The sequence below is a fragment of the Rattus norvegicus genome, chromosome X, assembly GCF_036323735.1.
Source record: "Rattus norvegicus strain BN/NHsdMcwi chromosome X, GRCr8, whole genome shotgun sequence".
Taxonomy (NCBI): domain Eukaryota; kingdom Metazoa; phylum Chordata; class Mammalia; order Rodentia; family Muridae; genus Rattus; species Rattus norvegicus.
In genome coordinates, this window is record NC_086039.1 from 16,881,986 (window position 1) to 16,895,826 (window position 13,841).

Consider the following 13,841-nt stretch of genomic DNA (forward strand, 5'->3'; position numbering starts at 1 on the left):
GCATGGTAGTGCCCTCATAAACACCCAGCACCTGAATAACTACAGGATGTGAGGTACTTAGGACCACGGTTGGCTACATGGCAAATTGGAGATCAGCCTAGGCTACATGAGACCCTGTCTCAAATAAATAAACAAACAAACAAACAAATAAGAGGGGAGACTGGGCATGGTAGCGTATGTCTGTAATCACTCAGGAGGATGAAGCAAGGATGGTCATTACAACTTCGTAACTAGCCTAGGCTACAAGGTGAAACTGTTTAAAACACATAGAAGAAGAGAGGGAAAGGGAGGGAAGGAGAAGAGAGGGAGAGGTGTGGGAGTGTGTGTGTGTGCGTACGTGTGTACGATGACACCCTTGAAGCCAGGATTTTGAGACCAAACTTGTTACTAAAATTCCTGTCCAGGGGAGACGTAAGCAATTTCTATCTAATCTACCCCTTCTCCTAAGGTCCCAGCTACACACCCAACCAGGATTCCTCCAGTGCTCCCTCTGGGAAAACAATGAGCTTATTGGACCTCCTTACAGATCATAGGTGAGGGGTTCTTTACAGGGGTGTGGGCATCTATTCTCCAACCAGGCTCACCTAGAAAGCCATCCACAGAACAGATGAGGGCTTCCCCAGAGCCACATAGATGGAGCAAGCCCCGTTCTGCCCTCTACATACAGAGTTGCCAGTTAGTAAGGAGCAGTTGGATACTCAGGGTGGAGGGACCTGTGTAAAGTGTCAAGAAGCCCAGCTGGGTTGATCTTTTAATGGGGGTGGGCACAGCTGAATGCACCAAAATGGCACTAGCTAGGCTGTGAAAGCAGTCAGTCAGTGTATACTGGGACACCATGGCGAGACTTACCTGAGAATATGAAAAGTGGGGGATGGCATTTTCCTGTGCCCTTTAACATTGCTGCAGTGCTTTAAGATGCTAACACAGAAGGGTAAAGGAACGCTCCATGAAACCCAGACAGGAAAACTATACGTCCTCTTTGAATCCTGTCTGGAGCCACAGATGAAAAAAGAAAAAGAAAAGGAAAATGTAGAATGGAAGGCAGTTATTAGTTCCTTAGTGTTATAACAAAATTGACATGAGGCACGGTTTCTATGGGCAAGGTACAATTTATGATGGCAAAGGCACTCGAGGGGTTGATCACACTATGCCCACAGTCAGGAAGCACAGAAAGAGAGCGATGACTGCTGGTGTGCTGCTCCCTTCCTCCTGATCCTTTTAATTCAGTCTGGGGACTCATCTCTTGAGGAGAGTGTCATCCACACTCAGGGTGGATCTTTTCCTCCTCAAACATACCTGAAAACACAGAGGTACGTCTCTTAGACAATTCCAAATCCCATCAAGTTAACAAGATCAACCGTCACAGAGAGAAAAATATTATTTCTCAGCAGTGGCCTTTGCATGCATGAAGATTATTGGGGAGGCTTAGAATGTAGCTTGACAGAGTATTCACCTAGCAGATATCAAGCCTTTGGTTTTCTTCTTGGCACCATAAATATTAAAAATATAAAAGATGTGGGAAGATAAATGTCACCTAGCACCTGAACCTTTCTTCTGCAAGTATATAAATATAATTGCAATACCATTTTTATCTATTAGGTGGCCAGTTATATGTTTTGGAACTTGGGGTTATTGAGAAAGCTGTGGTGAAATCTGCCCTTAAATATTCATGCTAGGGCATGTTTCAGTGGTTAAAAGCACTGGCTGCTCTTCCAGAGGTCCTGAGTTCAAATTCCAGCAACCACATGGTGGCTCACAACCATCTGTAATGGGATCTTATGCCCTCTTCTGGTTCGTCTGAAGACAGCTACAGTGTACTTATATACATTAGATAGATAGATAGATAGATAGATAGATAGATAGATAGATAGATAGATAGATAGATAAAATTCGTGTTCATTTGTGCCTCGGGGAGTTCACACTTGCTGTTCCTTCTGCTTGGAAAATTCTTTACTTCAAGGTTCAAAATGATCCTTCATGGGGCTGGAGAGATGGCTCAGCAGTTAAGAGAACTTGTTGCTCTTGCAAAGGATCTGAATTTGGTTCTTAGCGACCACATGGCTAACTCCATTCCATGAATCCAATGTCGCCTTCCAGCCTCTGCAGCTACCAAGCATGAATATGCTGTGCATGCATCTATGAGGCACTCATACACACACACAAAATTAATTAATTAATTAATTAATGTTTATTTTTTAAAAAGTTCAGGCATGACAGTGTACACTTTTAACCCCAACACTTAGGAAGCAGGAAAAGAGGTAGTTAGATTACTGTGAGTTCCAAGCCAGCCTGGTCTACACAGCAAGTTCTAGGTCAGCAAAGGCTACATAGTGTGACCCTGTCTCAAAGGGAGGGGGGGGTATTTTTCTTCCTTTCCACTGAGTCAGCATTCAGCTACCTTTTTTCTGGCAAAGGCCAGTGAATAAATCACGTAAGCATCGACAGCCATATGGTCTCCTTAACAACTCCTTAGTTCTGCACCAACAGCTATGAGTAGTCCGCAAACACACAAAATAACCGAGGTAGAGCAAGAGCATCCAGGCGATGCAATGTGACTTTCATGTCCTTTCCAAGTGTCACAAAAACACCATCCATGATTTAACCTTTATTTGTGTGTTTATTTGAGGTGTGTGCATGCACATGCATGGGTGCACATGCATTTGCATGTGCACAAAGTGCCTTGGCATTCATTCAGGATGGCACAGCCATTGGGAATCGGTACAGCCCTTCCCAATCAAGGTCCTTTTGTCAGCCTTGGCAACAGATACTTTCACCGGCTGAGCTCTGTTGCCAATCTGGAAAATACTATTTTCCTTTGATTTGTTTTCCTATACTTTAAAAATTTGCTCCTGAGAGACACAGCCAGAATACAGCAAATACAGAGGCGAATGCCAGCAGCAAACCACTGAACTGAGAATAGGACCCCTGTTGAAGGAATCAGAGAAAGAACTGGAAGAGCTTGAAGGGGCTCGAGACCCCATATGTACAACAATGCCAAGCAACCAGAGCTTCCAGGGACTAAGCCACTACCTAAAGACTATACATGGACTGACCCTGGACTCTGACCTCATAGGTAGCAATGAATATCCTAGTAAGAGCACCAGTGGAAGGGGAAGCCCTGGGTCCTGCTAAGACTGAACCCCCAGTGAACTAGACTGGTGGGGGGAGGGCGGCAATGGGGGGAGGGTTGGGAGGGGAACACCCATAAGGAAGGGGAGGGGGGAGGGGGATGTTTGCCCAGAAACCGGGAAAGGGAATAACACTCGAAATGTATATAAGAAATACTCAAGTTAATAAAGAAGAAATATATATACATATACTATGTGAAAATGTGTAATTAAAAATAAAATTAAAATTTCCTGTATAAAGTAAAAAAAAAAATTTGCAAGACCTTTCTAGTTCCAGAGCCACACAGAAGTAGGAAGCAGACCAAATTTAGGCCATCTTTTTCTTCTCTTTTGTACTGAAGCACTCCGATCTATTTGATTCTGTGCATGACACTTTGAACATTCACTGCTATATTTGAGACCTCACAATAAGTGGTGAGTACGTAAATGAATGACCGAGCTGAATGCCCTATCACGGAAGGAATGGGGAAAAGCAGAGTGCAGCTGAGGAGCGTGATTCTACTCAGAGCCTCAGTTTCCCCGTGCCTGAATTTGGGCACGTTTCTTCCCATAAGGCTTTGAGAAATAACACAAGACTCAGACCAGGGTTGCCATTCAGCATCTTTATTCTTCCCTTTTAGCGCCAGGGTAAGCCTAACAGCTTCATCTAGGAAGTGAGAACTATGTTGGGTAAGAACCCTTCTAAGGAGCTGGCCTCCCTTCCTCCTCTCATGGGGTCGGCAGTGAGGCAGCTCTGGGGAAAAGGAAATGGACTACTTACTATGCCTCCTCGACTGTCCCCATTTCCCACAGCAGTGTTACTAGAGACCAGCCACCTCCATGTCCCAGGCAGAAGGGACTCAGGAAAGTGACTTGGATTCCCTAATATACACACATGTGAGCACAGGGACTGAGTGAGGCAGGACAGGCCAGCTCAATGGCCAGACATACGGCTCTGGCCTGTAGCCCAATTAGCAAACATAAAGCCCAGACTGATGGCCATGAAGAGGACTCCCAGGACGCCAAAACACAGGGCCTGTGGGCAATAGGAAGAAAAGGTGGCGTTGGCCTGGACCACGCACCAAAGAATTCCAGAGAATGCTCTTGAAGCCCTCCACCCTTTCCAGGGAAAGCCTCAGCCATTCCCAACTCTCCTCTGTCCTCCCTGTCCCTCCGTGAAGTATCTCCTCCATCTTTTCAGAAGCTTCTGGAGATTAGTTCCCTCCCTTCCTTTTGCAGAGTGTCCCTGCCTTTCCCCACAGTGGTGCTCCCTCCATCTATCTGAAGAACCCTCTGTATATCCCATCCTCCCCACTTTGCAGTGCTGGAGACAGAGCCTAGGTTACCAATGCCAGGAAACCCCACTGCAACTGAACCATAAGCCCAACTTGCCAGTCCCTTCTGCAGTGTTCTCTCTCCTCCTAGATATTGTTTGTTTCTGTTCTGTCTACTCTACCCTTACTGAGACAACCGCCTTCATTCTTCCTTACCATCTGTCCCTCCTCCTAGATGTTGCTTCCTCTCCCAGCACCATCTAGATAATGCTGCTCACATTTCTCAGCATCTTGGAGCAAGTGGTCCCTCTTCAGAATGCTACCTCTTCCCCCAGCCCTCCTTCCGATACTTACCTGGATCTTGGGCCAGGAAAACAAGGGTTCCATGTCAGCAGGTACAATGCGGAGGTAGAAGACACTGGGAAGGATGAAGATGAGGCTAGGGGCTGAAGTGGAGCCTGAAGGACAGAAAGGGACAGAAATCATCCTAAGTTTGAGGACAAGGCCCATATTAGACAGGACAAGGAACCAGAGTTGACAATACTGACCAATAAACCCAAAGATATCCCGGATGGTTGGCACACAAATGACAAGGATATTGACCAAAATAAGCAGGATCAGGGCAATGGCCACATGTCGTGGCCAGCTGAAGGCCTTACTTGGGAAGAGCAGCTGCTGGAGGGCTCGGCGGATCTGCAGCCAAGGAAAGGCAGGACAGGTCAAGGCTCACAAGGTCCCTCTGGGATGTGATCCTGTCTGTCTTACCCTGCCTCAAATCCTTGATTCCCTATCCCGCTCTCTATGCCTCCAGCCTGTCTGACCAAGTACCTGTGCCTCTACCCCGACAACACATGACTCCTTCCATATTCTACCTCAGCTTCCACCACTACTAAAACCTGTCTCCTCTCCTGTCCATCTCCACCTCCCCGTCTGTGTATCCTTTGAGCATCACCTATCCTTGCGTGTCTCACTCTCTGATTGCCTCTCCCACCATGCCCCTTTGTTTGTGGTTTTTGAGATGGAATCTCACACAGCCCGGGCTGACCTCAAACTCAGCCTGTAGTTAAGACTAACTTTGAACTCCTAATCCTCCTACCTCTAGCCCCAGAGTGCTAGGATTACAGGAACGCGCCACAGCGCTTAGGATCTTACTCAGTGCAAACTGAGTTAAATCCCTGGTCCCGGGTCCTCTTTTGTCTAGCCATCCATTGTCGCTGTCTGCGTTCACCAGGCCCTTTCTAGTACATCTGTTCCCGCTCCGTCCATCTACCTATCTGCTCCTAGCTCCACCTTCTTGCTAAACATCCATGATTCTTCTCCCTGCTCATCCATCCCTTCACACACACACCAGGGTCTCCCCTGCCCCCACTCACAGGGAAAAGGACAACAGGCACAGTGAGGGTTACTGCAAGCAGTACGGCCAGGCGCACACAAAGAATAAGCAGGTCCTCCTGGGTGTACATCTCCAGCATCTCTGCCTTCACAGTGCCTGGGCCATGGGGAGGGGACACAGATGCATGAACACTGGGCTCACTGGCCCAGAAACCAAGGCACACATACATGATGATAGAGCCTACACACGTGATGCTCACTCTCCCTTTGGAAGCCGATAGACCCAAAGTCCTGGGGAGTGGGGGTTGGGAGGTGGTCAGGGGTCTCTGCCATAGCTCAGGCTCAGCCTGTACCATAGCTCCACCCAACCTTGGCCCCAGCCACACTCACTGTAGAAGGTAAGGTATCCAAAGGTAGCTGTGAGTCCGTACATGATGAACATAGCCCCGATGGACATGTTGGCCACAGCTTGCATCCTGCGCTGAGTAGGGCTGAAGTGCATAGATCATGGAACTGTCATGTCCACACCCCTGCTCTTGTCCCCGAAGCCTCAAAACTGGCCCCCAACTCTGTAGAGTCTCCCTCTTCCTGACCTGACAATGTTCAGCTGGTCCACACGGACATTCTACCCGTCCCTCCCCCTCGTAATTAGCCAAGCCTCCCCTATCTGTCCATCTAGATCTCCACACATATGACCATCTCCATAACCATCTAGACTTCCCCTTTCTGTCTAATCATCCAAAACCCCAGCTCTGCCTCTCCTCTGTTCATCTGTCTCCCCAACCATCTGATCATCCTTGCTTCCTCAGACTACCACCTCTTCCGTCTAGTCACCTGATCAATACCTCCTAGCTCTGTCCATTCACATTTTAAGAGTGGACCACTTAAATTCAATCAGTGAGTACTCACTTCCCTGATTCTCCAAGGTCTTGTGGACACTCCAAATCCCTCCCTTGTCAAAACCAGCCATCCTCAAAATACCATACCAAGGCTGCCATGAGACTGCCAGACACTAGGGCTACTGCCCCCTGTAGCAGGCCCATCCCGCATGCCTCTACTCACCAGCAAAGTTCCGTGTAAATGGGCAGCACCTCAGGGTGGCAGACAAAGGCAAAAGCCATAATAGGCACTGTGTAAGACATCTGGGGGAATGGTCCGTGAATATGGAATTAGAACCCCTACAGTACTGGGGACCCCATTCCCTCCCAAGTAAGGCACAGGACACAGCTCCAGAAGGCCAATGATCTGATCAAAACGAAATGTTGGGACAGGATAAGATGGCCAATGTGGTACAAATTCCTACCTGCCTGTGTACCTACCTGTGAGTCAACTGTGAAGAGCTTGGCCTCACAGCTGCTATTAAACGCCTGCAAGGGAGCTGGTTCACTCTCCACTACTGTGTCATTGTGGCTCACAACACAGCCAAGCTGGAACTTCTTATAGATGACCTGGGGGTCCCCAGTAAAGAAGCAAGTTCACAGAGAGAGCTTTGCCTCAGTTTCTCAAACTTTCCCTCCCCACACACCATTACCCTCCTCCCCCTACCCCAACTTACTGAAATAAGGAAAAACAGCATGCAGGTCAGAGAGAGGCTGCTTGTATACCCCAAGTAGCCTACAGGAGGTGATAACAGAGACTCAGAAATCAAGGAATCTGGCACTCCACATACCAAAGGTTTACTCTGTCTTTGTATAAGCCTTTGTTTCCACCTGAACCAGCCTCACCTCTACCCAAAACTCCTAGTAATCTGTTAAAACCCAAATTAAACAAGCCCTCCCCAACCCCTCAGTATTCCATAACCATTGAAAATGGGGATTTTTTTTCCCGACTGGCAATATAGCCCAGTGATGGGGCACTTGCCTAGTTTGTATGCAGCCCTGGGTTCTGTCTCCAGGAGAAAATAAAAATAAAACAAAATGCAGTTTTTCTGCCTGGTCCCCACGCTCTAACCCTGCCCCCAATGACCAACCCAGGAAGCCTCCTTACCCAGATGTTTCATGAGAGCCAGAGGCAAGATGATTAACAAGCTAACCAGGATGATGAGGAGGTTTCCCTTCAAGAACCAGTCCCTAGGAAGACAAGAAGATCCCAGAATCCACATCAGATAGCTCAGAGATGCCTAAATTTCAGTTCCAGGGAATTTGACTTTCTCTTCTGGCCTCTGGAGGCACCACAGGTATGAAATGCACAATATACATTCAGACAGACACATAAAATAGAGAACTATTTTTTTTTAAACTTAGGGCTGAGGAGATAGGACAGTTTGTAAAGCCAGGCAACCACAAAGACCCAAGTTTGAATCCCCAGCACTCATACAAAATCCCAGCGCTGTGGAGAAACGGCGGAGACATGAGGATCCTGCAGGCTTACTGGGCCCTGGCTTCAATGAGAGGTCCAGTCTCAAAAAAAAAATAAGGTAAAGAGAGATAGAAGAGATACCTGACATCAATTTCCGGCCTTTACACACGTGCACATACACAAGAACACACACGTACAGCACATACTCACTTTAGTGAGTGCCTGCTGTGTTCCAGGCATCCACATATTCTTTCCCTATCACATGGATCAAATTGAATAGAATAAATCTTGGTTACACACACAATGGGACTTAGTTATAATTGGTATGGCAGGGGGCTGTCATAGTAAAGGCACTTACTCTCCTACCATGTACAAAGGCCCCAGGTTTGAACCCCAGAGAGGCAGAGGGAAAAACTTGGACATACCTAGTCCTATTTGGATAATTTCAGAATCAAACCGACCACTTCACAGGATACACACAGATAAAAGAAAACAAAGCTCTTAGTTAAAGGTGTCAGACAGGCACATAAAACTACCCCTGGGTTAAACTGACCAAATCACACATGTGCACCAAAATCCACAGAATTAGAGTAAGGGCTGGTCCCTAAACATACTAATCTGAATGTCAAAATATACAGCGGCACTAGGCAAGGTGGCACATACCTGGAATCCCAGCCCTTGAGAAGCCAAGGCAAATTCCAGGCCATCCTGGGCTACAGAGCAAAATCCTCTCTCAAAAAAGGTGTATAGAAAACTAGACATGGTGGTGGTACATGCCCTTAACCCCAGCACTTGGAAGGCAGATCTCTGAGTTCAAGGCCAACCTGGTCTACATAGTGAGTTTCGGGACAGCCAGGGCTATCTAAAGAGACTCTTTGTGTCAAAACAACAACAACAAGGTGTGCAGGGGAAGTTGTGGGTAGGCAGTTCAGTGACTGAGTCCTTGCCTGGTACACAAGACACCTTAGGTTCCATTCACATTCAAATAAACTTACAGAGGCACAAAGATGTATACAAGTGAAAAAAAAAGTACTGCTGTGTTCGCAGATGAACACACCTGGAATCTCATTGTATATGTATTTAAAAAATGAAAACTGAGACGCTGTGCCAGTAATGTCTAAACATACATACATGGTTGCAACCACAATCAAGAGGACCTCCACAGTCACATTCCCCTGAGCACACACACAGCCTGGGAGGATCTGCCATACAACAATCGCCAAAACAAACAAGGAAATGGAGTTGACAGAGCACACACAGTTGACATGACCCACAGACCACTAGAGTCAGCAATCGCACATTTAGAGCTCGATAGAGTCCAACAGCCCAATGAAGCCAGAATCAGCTAAACAGGAAAAATGAGAGTAGCCAAGTGTCAAACACATATGGTCGGGATCAATCGCAGCATACGGAGGAACCCAGCTGTCATCCATCACATGGCTGGCCAGAGAGAATCAGCCAGTCCAACAGTCAAACCCAGAGTCCGCAGCTACTGAATCTGTACAGTTGCACACATGTGGTCAACATCAGCACACAGCAAGCATACAGAGACAGCTGCCAGCCAGAATCAGCCTGAGGAAGCCTCAAAACTAGCATATGGTCAACCAGAGTCCTGCGGTGGCCTATGGCCCCATTAAATACTGACTCATTAATACACAGGAATCATAGTCACAGTTAGCCTGCCGTAGTCTCAAAACAGAGTACCTGGGAGTCAGGTGGACCCAGAGTTGATGAAGATGATTCAAACTCACTAGTAGGGTTGGGGTCAGCCCGGGAGGTATCTACTCACCCCTCAGGGTCCATGTGCAGGAAGGTGCCAATAACCAGGGGCAGTTCAGATTTGATGATGAACAGGTAACTGGACATAGCTGGTGAGGATGGTGCAGACATTTAACCAGGATTCCCTCTCCCCCAACCCGCCCTTGGGAAAGCGTACCTCCCTCGATCTACCCTCTTCCCCATAGTTGACCTCCCTCAAGTCCTCACCGCCAACATTGTGCAGACAGATGATAATGGCCACCACTACTTTCCCGGCAGGTCCAAATGCCCTCTGTCCCAGCTGCTCATAGGCGCGGATTCCTGTGAAGAGGGGGGCAAGAAAGACTAGCCTGGGAGTTTGGGAAAGCTGGGCTAGAAGGGGGCGTTGTAATTCAGCTGTGACTGATAGAGGCTGGAGTGGAGGACTGTACACTGTAAGGTGGAGTTTGGGAGTCCGGGAAGTGGTATCTGTGGCCAGGGAGAGGTTAAAGGCTGAAGGCGAAGAGTTGAGGTTTTGGAGACAAAGTGTAGACTGAGACCATGGAGGGAGAGAATCGTGGGACTGTGACTGCTGAGAAGCAGGTCTTAGGATCTCAGAGCTGGTCACCAGGTTAGGAGGACCTGAAGACCAAGGGGTGGGAGATAAGAGATAGAATGTAATAGTCTGGGGCCGGAGAAGGTCTGTCTGGTGGCCAAAGGGATGGGTATTGGGAATTGGGAGGTAGTGATCTAGGAGGCCAGATAAAGTCTGGGGTCTGAATGTGGAATCTGGCATACAGGGAGGTGATTGTGGGAACTGGGTTGCTGAGTTTGGAGTCTGAGGTCAGAGTGGTTATGTCCAGAGCCAGATTTGAGTTGCAACCAGACATCAAGAAAGTAGGGCTAGAGCTGGGGCTCAAGGTCTGAGTTGAGCTCTGGATTGGAATCTAGAGTTCGAGGTTCATAGAGGATTGGGATGGAGGCTAGATATCTCACCTACAACACTGGCGCAGGTCAGCAGGAGGTGGATAGAGTAAGAAGACAGGAGGGCAATGCACAGCAAGAGGGCCCTGCAACAGACAGCACAGCTAAGACTTGGCCCAGGTCTCCCACTCAGTACTCCGCACCACTGATCAACACCCCCACCCCCCAAAAGCCACCTATAGACTCACAAGAAGAAGATGACTCCAGTGTGGGCCATGGCGTAGGCGAGCCCCAGGATGCCACTCCCCATGATGGCATTGCTAAGGTTGAACACTGACATTCCGAATGATGTCTTCCCCTCGAACTGTTGGCAAGGGGCAAGATCCAGCGAACACAGAGAGGGAGGGGGAAAACAGGACAAGAGGCTAGAACTGGAGGCAGGGAAGGACAAAGGTGAAGGCAACTGGGGAGGGGAGACATCCGTGAGGAGTGATGGGAAGCAAAAGGAAGCTGAAAGCGGAAATTGATGGGAGAAACTGGGAAAGGGAGAGCTTAGGAAAGGAAAAGTACAAGTGTGGAGGAAGCCGCTGAAAATGCAAGGGGACCGTAGAGGGGCAGCTAGAGATGAGAAACAATAGAGGGGAGACAGCCCAAAGCAGAAGGGGAGACTATTTAGGGAGAACAGTCACTAGGGCAGGAGGCAATAGGTGGGAAGGAAGAAACTAAGTGACAGAGAGAGCTTGAGCGGGAGCATTTGTGGAAAGGAGTATCTGGAGGTGACAGCAACTAAAGAGCCAAGAGCTGGGACAGGGAGATAGCTAGACCGGGGAGCAGCTAGGGAGGAGAAGGAGTTGGGATTAGATAGGAGAGTTGAGACTTGCACAGGTCGTGTGGGCTCACTTACATCCAAGAATTGGACAGGTTTCCTCCCTGGAGCAGGGCCATGGGTGGTGGGCAGGAAGCCTTCGCGTTCCTGTCTGTAGCTGGATAGGGCAGAAAAAAGCAAAGCTGATGAAAAGCTAACCCCGACCTCTCCCCCAATAAGCCTGCCTCTTGGATCCCCCACTCACCCCGCAGCAGCACCCGTAGAGAGGGTTCCGTTCATCTTTGGTTCCTGCATTTCCATCCTGCTGGAAAGAGATGGGTCAGGAGTGCAGCAAAGGAACTAGAAAGTGAGGAGAGTTAGAAGGGAGAGGAGCCCCACAGAGACCAACAGATGTAATTCAGAGCAACTGGCTAGAGAGACAAGCAGGAACAGAGAGGAAAGAGGGGCAGAGAGGAAAATGGAGAGTTGAGGACAAGCCAGAGAGAGAGAGAGAGAGAGAGAGAGAGAGAGAGAGAGAGAGAGAGAGAGAGAGAGATCAGGGGAGGAGAACCGAAAACAGCTTCTTAGAGAGAGAGACCCGGGGCAAAGAAGGCAAGAAGAGATAAATGGAAGGAGGGAAAGACACAGAGAGATACAGAAAGACCCACCCCACAGCGCATGAAATGGCCATTTGAAGTGGGAAATAGACTTTCCTCCCACACGGCAGACTCTGTCTCTCCCGCCGTCTGCCCTTTTCTGTCTCTTTCTGTCCCTATCTCCCGCCCCCACCTCTCTCCGGCTGGCTCTTAGCAGGGACACGTGTCACCTGTCTGCCCCACCCCTCCTAGCGCCGCCCTCCCCCCCCCAGCTTAGAGACCCCAACTCCAGCGCTGCAAACCGCTTTTATTCCGGTTCTGACTTTCTTCAGCAGAGACCGAAGCAAATTGAAGCGTCCCTCTTCCTGGGACAGAACTGACCAGTATGCGAGTGCAACTAGGTGGTGAAGCGCTTTCACTCCTCTGCACCACAAAGAAAAGAAAAGGGGAAAAACGAAAAGCCTGACCCAGGGACTTCCATTAAACTTCCCTTCTAGGTTCTAGGGGACTTTTCTCAGACCCCCGTCAAGTCTTAAACTCTCTTCTCCTGAGAGAAATAGTTTAGGAGACACTTCCAGACTTGAACCGCTTTCTGAGCTTGGGGTGCCTCACCAGCCCGTATTAGTTTAAACACTTCCCCTCCTGATAATGAGCCTGACGACAATACCCAAGCCCCCACCCCCACCCCCAGATCCCCGTGTGTTTCTCAGGGTAAGATGGTCTTCGCAATCCCCACCCAAACCTGGAAGCTCTGTCTTTTTTAATTAGCAAATTGTACAAAATAATGGGTTTCCTTATGACATTTCATATATGTATGAAATATGCTTTGATGGTCTTCATTCCATATCCTGCTCTGCTTCCAACTGTTTTCCTTCCTCTACTCCAAGGCCCCCTTCAGCTTTCATGTATTATCTCTACAGTTTTCCTTTTTAGTTTGTTATTGTTACATGTATACATACATACATACATAAATACACCCCGCTGAGTCTGCTCAGTGTAGCTTGAATGTATATGTTTTTAGGGCTGACCACAGGATAACTGATTGGGGAAGCTTATCCCTGGGCAACATTGATTCTCCCTCTTTGAGCAGTCATGAACCGCCTGTAGACATTATGATTTTATTTATAAGTGGGGCCTTTTGAGATTCATACACACACACACACACACACACACACACACACACACACACACACATCAACTAATGTCATTTATTCCAGTCTTGCATAAGCAGCTATACTATTGAGATTGTATGACTGTAGCCACCTTGCTCTATATAGTCTCTCAGCCAATGCCCTGAGCCTCTTCTGACAACCTTTGTAACCTCTCTTTAAAAAGTGCTCCAAGCATTACATGGAGAAGTTATGTTGTGTGTGTATCAATTGGGAATGGGCACACCATGGTCAGTTAGTTGGTGTCTGCGTTAATGCTCTCCAACTGCCAGAGGACAAAACAACTTTTTTTAAAAGATTTATTTATTAGTTTTATATATGTAAGTACACTGTAGCTGTCCTCAGACACACCAGAAGAGGGCACCAGATCCTATTACAGATGGTTGTGAGTCACCATGTGCTTGCTGGGAATTGAACTCCGGACGTCTGGAAGAGCAGTGAGCCATCTCTCCAGCCCCACCCCACCCACAAAAACCCAACTTCTTTGATGATGGGTGAGAGCTACACTTACCTGTGGGTATAAGGGTACTTAAAATGCAAATAGAAATCATACTGGTTTCCGAAACTGGCGGAAATGCGTTCTCCTCTAGGTTCCATGC

At 48.1% G+C, this 13,841-nt stretch overlaps 1 protein-coding gene and 1 non-coding gene across 4 annotated transcripts; one reads left to right on the plus strand and one right to left on the minus strand.

Moving 5' to 3' along the window:
* The first annotated feature begins 884 nt into the window (after window positions 1-884).
* LOC120099520 (small nucleolar RNA SNORA26) lies at window positions 885-1,004 on the plus strand. Its single transcript, XR_005498682.1, has one exon. It is a non-coding gene; the product is annotated as a small nucleolar RNA SNORA26 (small nucleolar RNA).
* Window positions 1,005-3,715: 2,711 nt separating this feature from the next.
* On the minus strand, window positions 3,716-12,485 carry Slc38a5 (solute carrier family 38, member 5). Of its 3 annotated transcripts, none has more exons than NM_138854.2 (16): window positions 12,376-12,485; window positions 11,743-11,799; window positions 11,577-11,655; window positions 10,921-11,036; window positions 10,745-10,818; window positions 9,998-10,090; window positions 9,801-9,879; window positions 7,700-7,782; window positions 7,269-7,327; window positions 7,033-7,161; window positions 6,776-6,855; window positions 6,104-6,204; window positions 5,755-5,870; window positions 4,930-5,074; window positions 4,736-4,839; window positions 3,716-4,143 (listed from the first exon to the last, which is right to left on the minus strand). In NM_138854.2, exons 2-16 carry the CDS (start codon window positions 11,796-11,798, stop codon window positions 4,042-4,044), a joined length of 1,416 nt encoding a protein of 471 aa, NP_620209.2. In that variant the 5' UTR covers window position 11,799; window positions 12,376-12,485; the 3' UTR covers window positions 3,716-4,041. The 3 variants fall into 3 exon arrangements, with proteins under 3 accessions (NP_620209.2, XP_008771290.2, XP_038955372.1); XM_008773068.4 differs by lacking the exon at window positions 12,376-12,485 and adding an exon at window positions 12,146-12,283; XM_039099444.2 differs by lacking the exon at window positions 12,376-12,485 and adding an exon at window positions 12,146-12,246 and having other exon boundaries at window positions 10,921-11,103.
* Between the last annotated feature and the right edge of the window lie 1,356 nt (window positions 12,486-13,841).

Bases quoted from the DNA above. Each gene is read 5' to 3' on its own strand.
- Slc38a5 (XM_008773068.4), bottom strand. From the start codon at position 12,168: ATGGCCATTTCATGCGCTGTGGG. The intron at 7,328-7,699 runs GTAAGGAGGCTT...CACCTCCTGTAG, and splicing joins GGCTCTCATGAAACATCTGG to GCTACTTGGGGTATACAAGC. The intron at 7,162-7,268 runs GTAAGTTGGGGT...GGGGACCCCCAG, and splicing joins TGCTGTTTTTCCTTATTTCA to GTCATCTATAAGAAGTTCCA.